This window comes from Amblyomma americanum, chromosome 7 (genome assembly GCF_052857255.1).
Source record: "Amblyomma americanum isolate KBUSLIRL-KWMA chromosome 7, ASM5285725v1, whole genome shotgun sequence".
Taxonomy (NCBI): domain Eukaryota; kingdom Metazoa; phylum Arthropoda; class Arachnida; order Ixodida; family Ixodidae; genus Amblyomma; species Amblyomma americanum.
This window is the reverse complement of record NC_135503.1, coordinates 6,240,220-6,259,300: the sequence shown is the minus strand read 5'-3', so window position 1 is coordinate 6,259,300 and position 19,081 is coordinate 6,240,220. Positions and strand designations below refer to the sequence as shown.

Sequence of the window (19,081 nt, the reverse complement as noted above, 5' to 3'; positions counted from 1 at the left end):
TCTGTACCCCTCTGTCTGTGCCACTGGTCTTTTTTGTGCACGTGCGAGTCGTGTTTACAGACCAAGGAGGTAATGTTTTCACTGCGGTCTACTACTCTATCTGACGTCACCCCAACAGCACGGTAAACCCATAGCGCTGGCTGCAGAAAGATTCTTCGGTTTGTACTGCTTTGAGCTCCAACCGTCCTGCCTAACGCAAGCTGCGTTGTCGGTTCAGACACCGAGTTAAGTTCTGGTCTCAACAACGCTCCTTTTTTTTTTTTGGCAGCCACAGTGAGCAGGTATTGGTCGAAGCACTGTAATTCGAAGCCGGTTGTTTTAAACACCTGCGGCTTAAATTAAACCAAGCTCCATTTACGAGTACATAGCGACAACTGCAGAACAGTCTTGTCATTCTTAGCGACTAAGGTGCAAAATGGCTTTGTACATTTTGGGCGTTAACGGGGCAGTATAGAAGAAACATGTACTTCGTTGCTGGAATGTAAACTGAACGACCTCTTTAGCCCGTAACCTCCCTAGCAATTCATTCGCTTCCTCAGTGGCTTCTCGTCAGTTTCTTTTTTCAAATGCAGACATCAATAATACTATGAACCCTGACAGCTAGTACGACTTGTCTGTGCCGACCCTCTAGCGTTGTGCTTGCTGCCGTTCTTGTTCCTTGTTTTGCAGGACTGCATCATTTTCAACGGCGCTTAAGCCCTGCCGCCAACAGACCCTAAATATGGGTAGCTTGTACAATTCAATACTGAAAATTAAACATTTCGGCAGAACTGCCTGTCTGTCTGTGGGTCGATACATAGCCCCCCCCCCCTCCAAATTTTTTCCCCTTTTTCTCCCAGTTGTGGGTGGTAAAATTATCATTGCCCTTGGGCCTTTTCTTTTGACTTCAAACTGGGTTAAGCCTGCTGTACGTCATGGGGTGCAGGCCGGGGCTTTTATTTTTCAATTTTTTTATGTTTCCCCAACCTCTCTGTCTGTGTTAACGTCCTTACCCTCTCTCGCACCCTTTACAACGCCGCGCTACTCCTTTCCTCCCCACCATGTATTTAAAGACGTAAGCCCACAGCCCCTCTCACCCCTGAAGAAGGAGCGAAGCCGGCTTCGAGAAGTCGGGATTTTTAGATTAAAAAGTTTTTGTTGGTCGCAGTTTACTATCAGTCGCTCCGTTTGCGCTTACGTGCTGCACACGGATCGTGATCGAGCCAGCGAGTGCTCTAACACAACACGTGAGCGCAGTGGGTCGCTGCATGGGAAACGACTCTTTCGCTTCGACAGCGCACGTGATCCCCCACACACCGGCGCTTACCCGCCTTACAAGCGTCTTTGGGGTTCTTGAGGTCGGGTGGCCTGCGGTGAGGTCCCCGGGGCACTTCGATGGGCACCACACGTCTCCGTTTCTTGGGCAGCTTGGCTCGCGCTTGCGTGTGCGAGTAGAACATGGCAAAGTTGGACACGATCACGGGCACGGGAAGCGCGATGGTCAGCACACCGGCCAGCGCGCACAGCGCGCCCACGAACATGCCGGCGTAAGTCTTGGGCACCATGTCACCGTAGCCTACTGTGGTCATCGTGACCAGAGCCCACCAGAGGCCCAGCGGGATGCTGTTGAAGTCGTTCTCGGGGTTTGACTGGATCCGCTCGGCGTAGTAGACGAGGCTAGCGAAGATGACGATGCCCAACACGAGGAAGAATACGAGGAGGATGAGCTCGCCGGCACTGGCCTTGAATGTCTGTATGAGGATCTTCAGGCCCGCCGAGTGGCGAGTGAGCTTGAAAAGCCGCATAATGCGGATGATTGAGAAGAACTCTAGGATATCTGCGTTCTCCAGGTGCGAGGCGAGCTTCTGGAGAGTGAGGTCGATGTAGAAAGACAGCGTGGCTGTGAAGTCTATGATGTTGACCGCGCCGCGCACAAAGTCCAGCTTGCTGGGACTGGCTACGAAGCGAATGATGATCTCGAAGGTGAACCAGGCGTTACAGACGCACTCGATGTAGAAGAAGGCGTCATGAGGGTTCGTCTGGATCTTGTCCAAGGTCCAGGCTACGGCACTCTCCGAGGTCTGCACGGTGATGTTCTTGATGGCCGGCACGCGCATGTTCGGGTGAGTCTTGAGGCAGAAGGACAGGATGGAGACGCAGATGAAGAATACCGACATGACGCCGATGATCTTGGCGGCTGTGGAAGAGTACGGTTCGTCGAAAAGCGACCAGATCTTGGGCTTGACACGCTGCCAGCACGACAGCGTGCCAGCGAGGTACTCTTCCTCCATGCCGAACTTGCGTGCGATCTCCTCCTCGCTCGGCTTGTCCGTGTCCAGGTCCAGTCGGTCCAGCACGGCCAGCGTCTCCTGGGTGTCCCTATGCTGCGTGTAGGTCATCCAGCAGCAGGGCTCCACCTGCGGCAGTGAAGTGCGAAACGTCGCCTTGAGCGGCACGAAACAGAGAGGCCGGAAAGAACGACCAAAAGTCACCTGTTCGGGGCTGGGCTGAATGAACCAGCATTATTTGTTGATAAAACTCGGCTCAGTGGAACGCCTATGCAGACTGAGGAACATCTACCACTGCTATTCCTCTGGGAGTAAATTTGTTTCAGGACTACGTGTTACAAAATGAAGACGTGGTTAAGCGCAGACACGTATCCCCCCTCTCAAATCAGACTCACCCCCTCCTCGATAAAGAGTTACCTCAGGCTCATCCCAAAGGGAAATCTTGGCTACGTGCCTGGTTAAGCAGAAGAGTCCGCGGTACCCCCTCAAATCAAGGCGTAGCTGTGGCAATCACTCTGTTATGCTAGCAACCGCAAAAAGGGAAGACGTATCTGTGAAAAAAAATTCCCCGGGACGTTTACTACCGAAGTAATGCAAAACTTGAGCGCAGCTCTCCTCGCTGCGCGTTTAGCACTTTTGTCTGTCTTACTCATTGCGGTAGAAGACCTGGCCGGATGTACTCGGCCGTGCTTTTGCGTCGCTGTTACATAGCCACTACCCTCCCGTCACGGGATCCACATTCCGATTGCAACATCGCTTCGACATTGCCGCAAGAGCCTATGACGATGCCGTAAGACCTGCGCTCTTAAAGGAGATGGCAGGGGATCGACTCCAAATCGTAGGCCGGCGGCCAGTATCTGTATTACCACTTTTATTGGCAACACACTCGAGATCAATCCAGAAACGTCGTTCGTAAAGCAGTAGTGACAAGTATCGCAATGACAGTTGCCGTGTTGGCAGCAATCGTAGTGGTAGATGATGGGATGGAATGACAGCAATAAATGTCACCCCACAGGTCCAAACTAGAAAGAAAGGTCTGGGAGTTTTTTTTTTTTGGATTTGAAATGCTAGCACAATGTTTTGAGCTCAGCGGCCACTTGAAATCTTCTTCTGCTCAGGTTGAACATGTGTAGTATGAGTGCGGTATCGAGCACTTAAGTTTCGTGGCATGTTTAGGCAGAGTAATTTAAGGCGAAACATCAAACATGCTGGCTTCGCTCTCGTATATATTTATTCTCCAAAACTTCGCTGTGGATAGGCACAAGTGCATATTTTGTTTTTCCTCGAGTTTTTGTTTTATTCAGTGAACTGTACTTGCAGTGCGACATTGCAGATCCAATGTCTCAGTGTTCTGTAAGCGCATTAGCGAAATTGCAGCGCCTTCACTAAGTGAAGCGATTTACGTGGAATCATGAGTCCCTCTGTCGCATGCAAATTTAGCGACCAAATCAGGGCTAAGTGCAAACGGGCACAGCGGCGCTGATGACAAATCGCACGCCTTCAGTGAACAACAACCCGGACAGAGCAACCGAGCCCGATCACGCGTCAGGTCGTGCAAAAGGTCTCCATCAATAATTCCCGCAACACCTCGATTGGGAGCCTCTTTTTCGCCGAAAAGAAAAAAAAGGGAACTTTCCGGCGAGCCCGAGCGCCGGATCGACGAAAAACTCGGAGCCCTCCACTTTCTTTCGCAGGCCAGAGTGCACCTTATCCCACTTATAATGCAGCCGTCGATTCCGAGCACACAACACGCTTGAAATGGACTTCTCGTGCGAAGAATATCGCAGGACTACTCATATCTTCCTCTCCGTGGCCCTCCCCCAACCAACCCGCACCTCCGTGTACGCTTGATGCCGCCATCGGGCAAGTCTTTTCAGCGGCGTGAGGGTAAATTGCTTCGATAGGACGCACCATTATGAGGAGGGCAGCCGACCGAGAGCGCCTTTCGAGAACAAGATCCTTGCTCCGGGTATACTACGCCCCTCGATCCGAATGCGCACGGCGTTGCGGACGGCGCCTCGTTTTCTCAATGGCTTTCTTCTCTTTTTTGACGGGGAGAGCGGGTATTGAGAGAGACCGCCTTGTAAAAACGAGAGGAAGGAGAAAGAAAGGAGATGCATAAACTTTGGGGCACTAAACTACATGCCGTCCACGTTTGTATTTTTTTTTCGGCGCATTTCTTCTCAGGGCTGCGTTCACATACGGTGGGCTGCCTTTGACTCGCTGTAGTGGCCGGTGGTCGGCGCGCCATTACGCTACTCTAGCCGTTCTGTTTGTCTTCTTCGCTTCAGCGTGTCCTCCTCCCACCTCTGTCCCTCCCTCTCCTTCTCACTGCATACGTTTCTGCCTGTTCCATTATTTAGTTGCGCGCCGCCTGTTGAAATGCGAGGGCTCCTTCTGGAGGAACTGATATCTCTTCCGAGCGTTACATAATTCATGTCCGTCGGAGGTGAACTGAGTGTGCTACTCTCGCGCTGTTCTTGTGCCCCGTGGGGTGGGCAGGAAGGAGTTGCGGGTGCTTGTGTCTGAGTAGCGGGGACGTTCATGCGGCTTGCGCAACGCATTTGGACGTTACACCAACACTGAGAGTAGCTGCACGGTGTCTCACGTTGGCCATTTCCCGGCGCTATTACATATTTCAATCTTCCCATCTTGCGTAACCAGCGAAGATGCAAGTCGGACTCTCCTCTCTACCCGTTAATTGCGACCGTACTAACGCACCAAAATTCCCAAGTGACTACACTTTAAGTGAAGTGCGGTGTGCGTGTGCTTTTTAAAGTATTTTGCTCCTCATTCTCAGAACAACATCACTTCGGATGTTTAGCGTGCGCTATGGTACTATGAGAACATTCAGATATACTCTACTTCTTTGCGTTTTTCAGAAAATTACCCTGAGCCGACTCGCTTGACCGTCAAGGCTTCTGGGCTCTAACTATCCTATGAATAAACTGTTAAAGAATGGAAGATTGAGCCTTCATACCATCAACAAATAGAAGTTCTCGAGTTTGTTCATTTCGCTTGATTGAGACGCTAACCAGCAGCATTCAGCATTGACAGCATTCAGGCAATAATTCACTACTATCAATCGCTTCCTCTCTTTTTCCTTTCAGTGAAGGTGAAAAAAGGGCTATCTGAGAACACAACGACCTCTCGATGCACCATATGAAAATCTGCGTATTGTTTCACGACAGGTTAATTACGAATTAGGTTGACCGGTTCGATGCAATGACAGCGCGAAGAATACGTATGCCTCTGAAGTACAGATTCAACCCCCTCCGTTACGCGACACTAACTGCGCACACCCATTGAACGCGCCTTGCCTAATGAGTGACCTGAACTTAGCACACCAGCTGTTTACTAAAACAAAGGCCTCGGTTCTCGGCGTCCGGCGTTAACTGGTTCTTACAGTCAGGGTTCTTTTTAGTGCACACAAAGCCGACACAGTAAAGGACGAAGAAGACAGGACAGCGCGCTACTTGCAACTGTTTTATTCAGAAAAAAGCAGACGACGTATTCACCCAAATAGGGCAAGTGATGATCAGATATATTTGCACGTGCAAGGCAAAAAAACCCGAAAAAGCACTAAGGAAGGGCACAAGTGACTCACCTATTATTAAGGGATATAAAAAAGCAAAAATTTTTCTCGTACAATGCCACAGACGACGTACTCACACACGCACTCCCACACTTCCCAATATGGTACGTCTTGATCAGTTCCCGCTCAAGGCGTGTCTTTGCTCCTCCCCCCGCCCCCTCCCCTCTTTAAGTTTTATTAAGATGTTACTGTCTTGGAGCTTTGCATTGCACGTTTGTTTTTGTGCTTTTTGTTTTACGTCATTCTGTTTCCCACGTTTATTAATGTGTACCGGCAGGAGTGAATCGGTATATTTCCACAGGGACAAAATGTGTTCCCGTAGACGCTCATTGACACATCATCTCGATTTCCCAATGTACACATTCCACATTTAAGTGATAGTGGCAACAACACAGACTACACTAGTAAACATGCTAACCAGGTTGTGAAGTGAGAAAAAGGGGTAGTGTATAAAATTTCGTGAAAATGTGGGAATGTGCACATTGGGGAATCGGGGCGATGTGTCAATGAGCGTCTACGGGAACACATTTTGTCTGTGTGGAGCGATAGCGGTTCACTCCTCCCGGTAGACACTAATGAACGCGGAAAACCGAATAGCGTAAAAAACAAAACAAAAAAAATGAAAAATGCCATGCAAGGTTCCAAGGCACTAACATTTTGTGCAGGAGCAGAGACACTCTTGCGCGGGAACTGGTCGAGGGCTACCATAAAAGGAAATGTGGGAGTTCACGTGTCAGTACGCCGCGTCTGTGACATTGTATGATAAAGATTTTGGTTTTTTTAGATATGTTATATAAGAGTTCAGTCACCTGTGCCCTTCTCTTGTGCCTTTTCGGTTTTTTCCTGCACGTGCAAATGTATCTGATCATCCCTTCTCCCTTTTGGGTATATAAGTCACCTGATTTGGTCTGAATAAAACAGTTGCATGTAGCGTGCTATCCCGTCTTCCTTGTCCTCTACTGTGTCGGCTTTGTGTTCACTAATATAAACTCTGTAAATAGACTAAGTAGCCCCACAACGGAAATTACTGATTCTTGGAGCACTGGCCCAATAACTAACTTTCATAAAGTAATCAGTATGTAGTTAGCGTATGCACTGAAGCCCAGAATTTCATCTAAAACTTCAAAACGAATGACGCTATAGGGAGGAAACATACGTGCACCATGAAAATAGTTTCGTTTCTCCTTGCACCTCAGAACCGAACAAAAAAAACATGCTCGCCTACTGGGTCTAAGGTGTGATCAACTCACAGGGCAGATGCCTCTGTGTGGGGAACATGAGGGGCTCAGTGAGGGATGCCAGACGCCAGTCGTCATTAATGAAGCGTAGCACAGCCGTCAGTGAGCTTTAGCAGGCGGCAGTAGGCAGGGCAGGGAACCAGTTACCGGAGAAGCTCTTTGACGATCCTGTACCCGAAGTCGACACACCAAAATTCGTTACACCCGATGTCCAGACGCGAAAGTTCGTTGATTCCGAGGTGGCATACTTAGGTTCGCTTTCTCCTCGACAGCACACGGAAGTTCGTTGTATATGAGGTTAACACTCGAAAGTTCATTAAATCCGAGGTTAACACGCGAAAGTTTGTTACATCCGAGGCTAACACGCGAAAGCTTTTATTATCCCAGGTAGCATACTTGGGCTTGATATGCCAGAGGTTAACACGTCAAAGTTCATTATATCCTAAGTGGCATACTAAGTTTCTTTATACGAGAGGTTAACACGCGAACGATCGTTATATGCGTGGTGGCTACTGACAGACGCATTAACTGATGGGCTAGTTCGCTTTCAGCCATTACATTCACCTCATTTAGCGCAAAACACACACCAGACGAAAGAGGAACACACAAGTCGGAATGCAAGACGGGTTTAGAGTAGCGCCCGTGTTTGGTCTTGTGTGCTCCTTTCTTTTGTCGTGTGTGGTCTGCGCTAAATGATATAAATATAATGACCAACGGCGGTCGCCATTTCCGCTTGCATAGGCCCTTCTAATGCTATCCCGTTAATAAGACAGGTTAGCTTTTCCTCAAGAAACCGGCTACCTCGATAGCTTTTAAGCTGCCGAAGCCAAGAAACACCTCTCAATACGCACGAATGGCATCTATAATAAAAATTAACATTTCAACCCTTGTGGGGATTGGGCAACCTTAATGCGCGGCCGCTGCTGTCGTTCTTCTGCTAATAAGAGAGCCCGTCGTAGGGTCTCTGCAAGCTGAATGGAGGTGGTCGCCCTGCTTGTCGTTCTGCGAAGGGAAGCTGTTCTGAGAACTGCTCTCTCCTTTCCGTTCTTCCCGTTTACACCTCGCGTCACGCCTGGGTCACTACGAGTGACGTTTGGGGCGTTGTTTCGGCGACAGGTCGCAAGCGGTAAAGGAACGGGGAGGCCACTACCGACTTAGGCAGCAGCAAGGTGCGTAGTGCTTTCCTGCAGGTTCCCCGGCCTTTGACAGGGGACCAAGAACATGCATAGTGAAACGCGCCCAGCTTGCATGTATGCTCGGGGCCAGGTCAGACTGTCGTCCACCTGTGTGATTTTGATGCTCCAGAGTCGGGGGGGGGGGGGGGGGGGACTTGGCTGATTCTCGCCCACCGACAGCCATCGCGGGCAGCAATGCGCGATGAGCCACCGACGTGCGACCTGTGTTGGCAAGACGTGCTCCTCGCATTGCCCATAATCCTCCGGGTTGCGTCGCGCGATTTAACCCTTTGGTTGGCCGTGCAGCATGCGAGTGTCCTTATAGCTCTGCTGCGAACGCGTGTAGTCTCGGTTGAGCGCGGCTCCGCGGGCCCACTTTTAGATGCTGCTGCCGGCCTAGGGGTTGTATTGAGGTCTAGTGCTAGTGAAGTGCTTTGTAGTACAGCCTACTGTGTAATAAACACTTGTGCTGTCCAATTAGATATGCCTTCACCCCATCGGAGCGAAAGCGTAGGCCCGCGGTGAACGCTGGCTGTGCCATCAGCTTGCTCTGGATCGAATCCGCGTTAGGCCTACACGGGCGACGGCCATCGAACACCATCCTACACAGTTCATGCGTATTACACACCTTGTATGTACGTACTCTGAGTGCGCTGTACGCACCAAATTCACTTTGTCCTCTGAACACACCCAGTCCGCAGCCTACTCATAAAAGATCACACGACCGACAAAACCTGTAATGATCACACATCCCCAGGTTCCCACAGAGCTTTCTGGGAAGAATCAATACATTGCTGTCGTAATGTGTCCTGTCTCTTGGCGCCATGTGCCTAAGGAGAGACATGCGACCACTCTGAAAGCATCCAGGGCGAGCCTTTTCTGCGGAATAAGTCGTTCATTCACGCAGCGAGCACATTCCAGCACCTGATGGCCGACATACTGCGCCCGCTGTCGCCCACCTCTGCCCCGGTGGAGATGTTTTTATAGCGAGTGCAATAAAATGATACTGCCGTTGGGAAACCGACCACAGGGGCTGCTCACGCGATGCGCAGTTTCTCTCGTGCTTTTCCCTGCGGTAATGAGGTAGTACGGTGTAAAAACCTCATCAACTCTGGGGAGAGCTGAAGGGGGGTCGGTCTCCTGCTGTGGACACTGCATTACGGGTGCTCCGGTACTCCGCAGGCGCCCGCAATGCGGAGGTTCTTCGGATAGCCCGCGTACAGTCAGGGTTACTCCTTTTCAAGCCCACCCACCGAGCGCCATGCCACGCTTTTTGTCTCACCGCTCGTTCTAGGGAGACCCAGAAATTCGAAGACTGATTCCGCCAATCCATTTCAAGACTCTCCCAATCACGCAGCTTAGCTTCTAGCTCGGTCGTCATTAATAAATTATGCTCTTACTTTCACACACTTCCTTCAATATATTATGATGAAACCTGTCTGGTTCAGTTCACAGTCCACTTAAAGGCAAAAGAAATTACTCCTGAGTTGAAGTGTTCAGGACAGGTATGGAACATTACATTTCGATTTAACTTGCTTGAATGTTACTTAACTTCCTTTAATGCAAAAACAGAATAAAAGCTTACACTTTTTTACGTCTTTAGAGCGAAGTAAATATAACGATAGCTCTGTAAACGATAGCTCGGTGCTGTAAAGCACTGTGGCCCACAGCTGGCAGAGGGCAGGGTTAATTGGATAGATATGTGAGAGGCCTTTGTCCTGACGTGGGTGCCGTCAGGATGATGATGATGATGATGACGACATGCCCTCCCGCGGGGGAACAACGCTCTCATAGGAAACCTCAGCAGGTGTCTGAAAAAGCGCCTGCGTCTACGGAGCTGCTATTGGACAAGCGCGACCGACCACCCACTTTTTTATCGCAGGTAAAAATATGGACTTTGTGCTTGTAATCGCAGAGTAGTAGTCGGCTGAAATCAACTGAAGGATGACGGTAACAACCTATCGCGTAGCTCATTCCGCTAGTTTCGGATACCCAGCCGTACTAATAAGAATATATACCTTATTTCCATTACATAAAGAAAGCCGTGCAAAGGCAAAACGAATCTATGCACAACAACTCAGCTATGAGCACCTTTTCATCCTGCCAGAAAGAAATCCCAGCCGTGGCGCATGCAGCGCCTTCTAACCTGGTTTGCGTCCAGGCCCCAAAACTCGAGCTCCTCTTCGAAGAGCGGCCCGCACACGTCGGTCGGGTAGTGCAGCTTGCCGGTGCGGTAGTAGTTGAGGATCTGTCCGAAGACGCCCGGATGGCGGTCGAAGAAGTACTCGTTCAGCACGGGGTCGTAGTTGGCCAGGGCCTCGGTGAGCCGCGACAGGCGCGTGGCCGGGATCTTCTTGAGCGTCGCCTTGTACGTCTCGTGCCGGATGCCACCCACGTTGAGTACGACGCGGTTCTCGGCGTCCAGGTTCATGCTGGTGGCTGCTGGCTGCTACGCTGCCGCGGGCCGCACACCGCCCGACCCGACGCCCATCACGCCTGCGAAGAGGGTGAGGAGAAAGGAGTGCTCTCTTTACACCGCGTTATAGCGATTCCAGTACGCAGTGCATTTGCTCATGACAATGGGGGAAAAAAAGAAGACACTTTCATATTTTGCCTCCTCCTTTCGGGGCCTTTGAAGAACTGACATGGGCAGCACGCTTTGGTGATAGGCCACTGCAGATCAGTCGAGGTTATCACATTCCCAACATGACCATAAAAATTGGCAGGGGCTTAACTTGGTTAACCATGGAATTCAGCGAAAAGTAAGAATGTCTGCTAAGCGTCTGAGGCTCGTCCATGGCAGCTTCGCTGCACGCTCGTGGCAGCCGTTCTATTATACCCACACGACCACGTGGGTACGACGTGTTATCACATGGTCTTACGACACCCCCATTGGATGTCATCACGTGGCTTCACATCACCCCATCGGATGTTCTTAAGGGCAAAGGTCAAAGGTCAACCAAAAGGTCACGTAATTCAAAGGTCAGAGGTCAAAGGTCAACAAATGGCATGAGTCAAGGTCAGGAGTCAAGTGTTCGGCGCCATAACTGTACCCCATATGGTCATACAAGGCTAACGTGGTTGGGCTGAAGGTCATTCAAAATCATTCTCGGCCTACGCGACGACTGCTTTACCTAGCGCAGTGAAGCTTTTCGCTTCAAAAAGACGCTTCCCTTTTTCACTGTCAATGCGCTAATCCTCCTCGGCTCAAGAGCAAAGGGGTCGTCCTTAGACATGTCGCACTGGCCGGCAACTTTTTGCTGGTGCTAGGGTGTGAGAAAGTAGAAACAGAGAAAAAGACAGAAACGAATACTGACAATTAGATGAAACATTCTAGGCGCGTTGTCTACCGGCCCATGTGCCAAGCCAGAGCTGGTACCTCAGCTAAACTGGCTCCCGGTGAAAGTCTGACGAGAGGACCTAGAGTCCGGACGAGGGTTAATATGACGCCTTACAACCAGGGCCTCATTGTACGCAGGTAGAAAGGAAGGAGTCAGCCTTTGCAGTTGTTATTACTCAAACACCGCCTGTTGGCTACGCAGTATGTTTCCTAGCCGAAGGCCGGATGTGAAAATTAATTCAAGCAAATATGGACAGCGGTATTTTTGTCGCAACGCTTGCTAGGTAAGGTGAAATTTCAGGTAAGATTCAAGAAATATGGCTATGTGCGTAGCCAGGCCTTTTATACAACAAAGTTTTCAGCGAGAAATTGGCTGCGCTTTACAGGTAGTAACACTTAACAAGAAATAGGCTACCTGTACGTAAACGTTTGTAGGAAATAGGAGAACCATTTTTCGTTTTGCATTCACATATTAGAGATCGGGAGTGTAGCAGCGTTTGGGCATCGCTAAATCTATAATATGCGTGAAAACGGCTTTCTTAATATCCTCGTGAGTTGTAAAAGGTCAAAAACAGAGGCGCCAACTCAATATGAATCGCGAATTGCGGTATCTGTGTCATTAATGGGGATCGTTCCCGGATAATTTCTTTCGCGATAAAAAAAAATCGTCTTTACAAATACAGCAGTAATACACACGAGGTACGTTCTTCGCGTAGGTGCTTGCGATAGAAAAGGAAGTAGGGGACAAATTTCATAACGAGTACAGACCAGACAGTTTTCGATTGCGTAGTCGCTCCCAAATGGCCGTCAATTTTTTCTGCGCAAAGAAATTGATTTTGGACGTCCTACTTGGACGATATTTGATATCTGTGGAATTATAGAGCACACACTTGTGTGTGCCTAACGCAGATGCGCAGGAATCGTTATTTTATTTTTTAAATATGTAAAACAAAAAAGGAAAGTACTTTGACCAGGCGTTGCTGTCATTGTTGTAATGGATGCATACTCACATTGCGTTAAGCGAAAGCGAATTTCTTTCGTTCTGTACCTCGCAAGCAGGAGTTATTAAGGTGTCCGCATCTTCCACATGGTTCCGTCAGGATGTGATAAGAGCTTTCTGGTTCATTTCTTATTACAAAGGCTTCTTCTTTGTAACTATTTTTTGATTATATACTGCGGAGGCTGCTACATCGAACTCAGCTAAGTTTAGGAAATGTTTCGATATTTCGTTTATCGATCGCACTTAACACGCGCAGCACGCGGCTTCGAAATTGCTAACACAGTGGGAGCGTGTCATCATGCAATAGTATGGTGTGAATGCTCGCTGCCTTCTGCCAAGTTCTACCTCAGACAGCATTAGTTGGCTTTCGACGCGCACACCTTGGGCTCGGAAAATCCGCCGGAGGGTCAAAATACGTGCTTCCTTTGAAACACGCCGGCAGCTAGTATGACGTAACTCCTGCCTTCTGTCCGGTGTTTTGTCCTTCGCACAGTTTTATGTTTCATTATGTGGTACCAGCTAGCGCCACATCGTGCACTCCTCGCGCTAGTAACTGCGTTTGGTCCGTAGTATCATGCCAGAAAAGAAAAATATAGTAAAAAAGAAAGAGAGAAACAATGGGGTCTGCCTATCGTCCTCTCACGTAATAAAGCGTGCTTGTTCAAGCCTTAAATGTAAGCCAAAAACACACACCACGAAAGAAAAAAAAATAATTGTCGCTGAAACAGGAGTTAACGCTGCGTGTGCGCCTTTTGCAGTACTGCAAGAATAAAATAAAAAAGGAAATATCGTATTTCATAAGCTTTCTTAAGAAAGGATCCGCTGCTACCCTTACGTAAAGCTGCGTACCTGTTGTTCGGAGCCTTTCTGGCAGCGGGGTTGTTTTGCGGCGGCATCAGCCTGCACTCGTAACTCCAATCCTCGCGTTAAAAGGACACATGTCCCCACCTTCCTCGGTGATATCGAGGTTTCGTCTAAAGAAACCAGAGTTAGCACTCTGCCTTTCCGCGGCGGAAAATCGCCAGCGGTTTATCTGCAGAACAAAGGGCCGAAGCACAGCTGCAACGGAAAAGCGGCAACGCGACGTCTGCTTCGCCTGACCTTTATTTTACAGTTTTGTGCTTTACACTTATCCGCGATGTTCGCCGAGCCGTCAAACGCAGGAGACCGGTGGTTGAAGTTAAGAGCGTGCGTTTTCAGGGGACAGTGACGCCACCGCTTGGGCATGGAATGCGGTAGACGACGCGAAGGTTGTCCGCCTACTGCCTATCCTTATCCTTTTAATTTCTTCTGCTTTGTGCGCAATTGTAAAAGTCACTCAGATAGAGGGAAGTTCTGCTAGGATCATGCTGTCATGTTCACATCTAACGCAGAGCGCACACGGTTGTTTTTATGATGGTTGACGAGTGATGCTGGCAACATGTAAGTGACGTCGAGCTTTATTTTGCAACACCATGCGTCCCCTAAGTAAATTACTGTGTACCTTCGTGGGCATATCTTGTGCATTGACGAGATGTCTAAACATAATTTATAGCTACTAGATCTCTTACGAAATAATTTTATTTTGCTTAACAATGTGCTTGCATGTTTGTGCCTAAGAATTTGCAGTAATATGCGTACTGAACGTATCACAAAACGGCATACGTTTTCGTTTCTGGCGCCTTACCGTTTACGAGTGTCACAGCTTTTGCCTGTATTCAACGAGTTTCAAATAATCAGTACTGGCGTTACTGTTTCGGGAGTTGCTGGTCGAAAAGTGCATGTTCGTGATTACTCTTACTCCTACAGGCTTGTTTTATCTCATGCTGGCAGCTCCTAACGGTATGTTCTCGAAAAGCGTTACTGTGAAGCATACTGTCAGCCATGGAGTGATTAACTCGATCCTGGTCGTACGCAGCATCTCGATCGAAATAGTGACAAACGCGGCATATTCGCGATGCCGGCTTCTCTTGCGTACGATAATTAAAGCTAATTCACGTAGAGTAATTCAAGCAGTGCGCGGGAAACGAATGCGGCCACGTCACTGCGCAGCTAACATGGCCATCTGCTACTGGCGTAAAGGAAACAAAAGCAAAGGAAGGGAAGGTACTATGAAAATCAATTTTTTTTATCGTCAGTTACGGCATCGAAGATCGTTTAGTGAAATTACCGTTACTTGGCGCGTGCTGAACGACGGCCGGAGTTTATGCCTCCTCCTTATCTCACGCCGAGATTGAAAGCGTAAAAATAATAATAGCGCGGCGTACGTTTTACGACTCTGCGGTTTCGGCCGCGACGGCTCTGGCGAGGAGCGGGCCGGCAGAATGACGGACGCGGCGCAACCTGCGACGAAATAAAGGGAAAGAAATACTCGCCGGACTATGGCAGCTGAACGTGGAGGATACCGTGGTATCGCAGCGCAGTGTGCGTGTAACGTGTACGGCCTCCTCTCCGCTGAGTCGGGGCGTGTTTTGATCTCCTTCGGCTGCCAGCGCTGCTTCGTTGAACTGGCCGGCTGCAACGCAAGCTGTTGTCTCCGCGTGCCGCCGCCGCGCGTTCAGGCAGCGAACAGACAGAAGCGGTTTTGCGCCTACTTTCAACACAATGGAAGTCAAAAGGTGCTGGCGTTGTCTGCAGCGTATAGCAGCCTTATATGTTGTATTTTTTTTCCTATTGCAGCTAGCCCCACTTGTGTCCTAACATTGAGTCAGCGCACTCTCAGTTGCGCTGGCTGCTAACGAGAGCTTCCTAAGGGCCGAGAAGGGGATCCGTTGTGGCAAACATGTCTTTATCAGTTTATGCGGTATTTCTTCTCGAACTGTGCGCATGTAAGAGACATATGGCCATGTACGTATTATTCTTTTTTATTTGGCAGGTATGAGCGATATGTTTCTTTCGTATATAGTGAGATCACAGAAGGAAGTAGTAGCAAAGGTAAACAATCGTGGCATTAGTTATTGTTTTTAGGATCTCTCGGAAACAGTTCCGTGACAAGGACACGTTTAGGCCCATTTTTGAAACAGGCCGCTTGAAGTCGCTGAATTGTTTGCCTGTGTTTCTCGTTTCGTTTATGGCAATCTTGCCCGCCAGTAATAATAGAAAGTGAAGTCCAACTCAGGTTATATAAATGCTATGTGAGCGTTACTTGCCTGGAAGAAGGCGACTTTGTTTTTCTTGAGTAACAAAAAAATAATATACATGCAGCAATTTTTAGGTTTCTAGAGAATTTTTTTCCCACACACACAGACACGCGCACATGGGCGACCACTATAATTGGGCAGCATTTCATCCACTCTTCATAACATGTCGCTTAATATATTTATTTTTTCGCATCTGTTTATTAATACCAAATACCATTTCAGACACCGCTCCCCATTGATATCAGAACTCCGCCCCCTAAATAGTCTACGCAGGCATAAAAAAAAACCCCCACTAGTTTTCTTAACGAGAAGCAACGGTCGTTAGTTTTCTCGAGGCTTGTACAATATTTCGTACAAAGCATCAAGATGGTTACAATGTGTACCATAGAGACCAACATTTGTCAGATCAGCAGTCAAGGGATCATGGGATCAATTTTTCTTTCCAAGGCGCAGATCACGAGTGATTACAGATACCTACATGACTGTAGAAGGAATGCTGTCATGCTCACTGATTTGGGATATATATCGCTGCCACTGTAGCAAGACGGAGTGCCATACGCATCAGCTGCGTCACACGAGGGAGGTGCTCACGCTGAGAGCCGCCGTCTGGCATGCGTAAATTAGACGAACTGGGACGAAATTTTAGACGTGCGCATCTCAGGACACAGGCGCGTTACTAAAATTGTGCAAAATGAAATAGCCCTCAGAAGCAACTGCCTCCAAGTTCTCAATTTAAACATGCACGCTAACTTCAGCCAATAAAAAGTTAATTAAAGAATTTTGCTTAATTACTGAATTTACGGGGACAATTATTACCCCAATTTGTGTCCGCCTGGCCGGCATTACAACATGCAAAAGCGGCATTAGCGTACGGCGTTTCACATTTTTTAGTAAAGTCTAATTTTGAGCATGCTGTATTAAGGCGAAAGCCTTCAATGGTTCCTACTTGCGGTGACCGTCCATTCGGTCACGAGACATCGCGGTGTCCGTCCGCTACATCCTAAGTCACGTGACCTTGTCACGGGATCACGATCTGCTTGGCAGCGGATCACACCACCCGCCACAGTGAGCAAACTGCCCACTTTGGCGGGTGGCGTTCGCGTGATCACAATCTGCCAACTGGACTGTGAGCAAACTGCCCACTGTGGCGGGTGGTGTGATCCCCTGCCAAGCAACAACAGCGCATGCGCAGCGTGACGTCACTGCTCAAATTCAAATCAGTGCAATGAGTCGGAAACGGCTTTCGCCTTCCCGCAGTTAAAAAAATATCTAAGTGCCTCCAAGGAATTTTTATTTTTCTGCTTCAACTAGAAAGAAACCCTCCAGGTGCAACATGAAGATCGACAAAATTCGTCTGAAGTTAATTAATCACTGAGGGTGTATCACTTTTAGAAAAAAGTTAGTTCGCTGTTTACACATGTGTGTCAATGTCACATGTGTAAAAAATGTATGCCCGATGGAGTTTGTTTTCATGTCGTGTACTCCTGTAGCACTTTCGGAAGTCTAAGCTTGAGAGAGATGAAACCGAGAGTTTGTTTCATCTTCGGGATATTGGAGAAGTCTTTGGTGGAAAGCGAGCAACACTGAATTACCTGAAGCCTAACCTGGTAAGCTTTATACTTTGATACGCATAGTGTCTGAAAGGGTTAAGCTCCCGAACCGACTGGTCCTCCTTTATCGCACATTACTGCAGTGTAAAATAAACACTCAAAAAAGGAAGATATGTCAGCAACGCCCTGCCTTTATCTGATGTCTTCCTTCTGAATGTTTCGTTTGGGCTGCAGTAATGTCCGAGGAAGCTGTTATTTATAATTTTTTTTATCTTAAGAGGCGACACATATTTTCGCTCGAATATTCGCTCACTCTCATCGAACATTTTCGGTATTGCTAACGGCGCAACACCGCCAACATCGACAACAAAGAATCCAACAATCAAACCAAATCTTTGTCGATGCCTGGAAGGCAGACTGCCGTCGTGCCAGTGCTAACAGGTCTCCAGTTCCGACCGTCGGCACCACCATTTGAGCCGTGTGAATTCAACAACCGTTTTCTCAAGTCCCTATAGCGCGTGTGCGTGAGCGCACGTGCTTTCCCTCCCTCCCTCTCTTCTCTTCCTCTTCCTTCCGGGTGTACGCGGGCGAACAGGTGCAGGGACAAAGTGGCGAAACCCGCGAGCTTCCTTCCCTAACTTGCCTCCCGCATTCCGGCGCCAAAGCAGCCCCTTCTCGTCCCCTCGCTGCCGCTGCGCGCCTCTCGCGTTTTATTCTTTTCCGTTTTTCCCTCAGACATCCCGTTTACGAGGTTGCTCTCTTCCCGCTCGGGTTTCCGGTCCCGAAACGCCCGACGAGCCCGCAAGGCAAATATAATTTCGTTTTACGCTTCTTTTCTGCCGTCGCCGATGCCGCCCGGCGTTCGGGAACACGCACTGCTCCCCAATGGCTTTCCCCAGTCGTCGTCGTAAAAGGCGCCACCACCGCGCACGAGAATCAGAAAGAGAGCTGAGGCAGAAAGGAAGCAGGCTGAGAGAGAGATAAAAGAGAGAAACGCAGTAAGAGAGATCGAAGAGCTCAATTGCGTACAAAAGACGGGCGTATACGCGAACCAAGGACGGTGGTGGTGAACTCTTTATTTCGCCCAAAAACAGGGGGACCAGTTCAAGGACCGGTTCCGCTGGCTTAGAAGTGGTCGGCGGGGATCCCTTGGGATGTCACGGCCTCCACCGCGCACCCCACGCCCCACCGCGGCTACTGGGAGCAAGTATACACAACAATGTTCAGACTTTTGGGATGTGTGAATACCTGACTGATGGAATAGACAAGGATAGGGTAGTAGCCACAGGACATGGCTAATTGGAGGTAAATGGCAGAGGAATTTGTCCTAGATACAGTGCATCCAATGTGGTTGATAATGATTGTGATGGTTATGACGACGATGATGATTGGTGGATATTCGACATGTATGAACGCCCTGGGCGGAAGGACGCACTTCCAAATGCTGGTCGCTGTGTTGCGGACGCTGTGGATACCACAGGCGCATAACTGTCTACAATTGGCCGTACGTTATAGCAGCATCAAGCACGAAAATGTTTGATTTCAATACATCTGCGAGTTATGCTCGTGCTTGCGGTGCGTTTTGAAAACGAACGGGACGTACACGATGAGTTCAGATCTTTCATTGGCAGAAGAATGTTCCTGAATCCCAGGTTTAATGGCGTCACGTCGAGGGAAGCAAAGCTGCAGAAAGCAGCCGTCTCAAGGAAGTACCTTAACTAAAGTTAACGGCCGCTTTTCTAACAGTTACTTGAATACACCACTCGCAACTTCGTGTGAGATGCTGGCCGGCAAGCA

General features: G+C 48.9%; 1 protein-coding gene across 2 annotated transcripts in view; it reads right to left on the bottom strand.

Moving 5' to 3' along the window:
* The window catches only part of LOC144098332 (potassium voltage-gated channel protein Shaw-like), a 182,234-nt gene that overhangs the window by 57,876 nt on the left and 105,277 nt on the right, over window positions 1–19,081 (bottom strand). The window contains exons 1-3 of one of the 2 annotated variants that reach the window (XM_077630891.1): window positions 14,970–15,207; window positions 10,422–10,771; window positions 1,307–2,396 (exon numbers count right to left, since the gene is read on the bottom strand). In XM_077630891.1, coding sequence (XP_077487017.1) covers window positions 1,307–2,396; window positions 10,422–10,706 — 1,375 coding nt within the window. In that variant the 5' untranslated portion in view covers window positions 10,707–10,771; window positions 14,970–15,207. Of the gene's footprint in view, window positions 1–1,306; window positions 2,397–10,421; window positions 10,772–14,969; window positions 15,208–19,081 lie in introns of those variants that run through there. The other variant, XM_077630890.1, reaches the window with a different exon arrangement.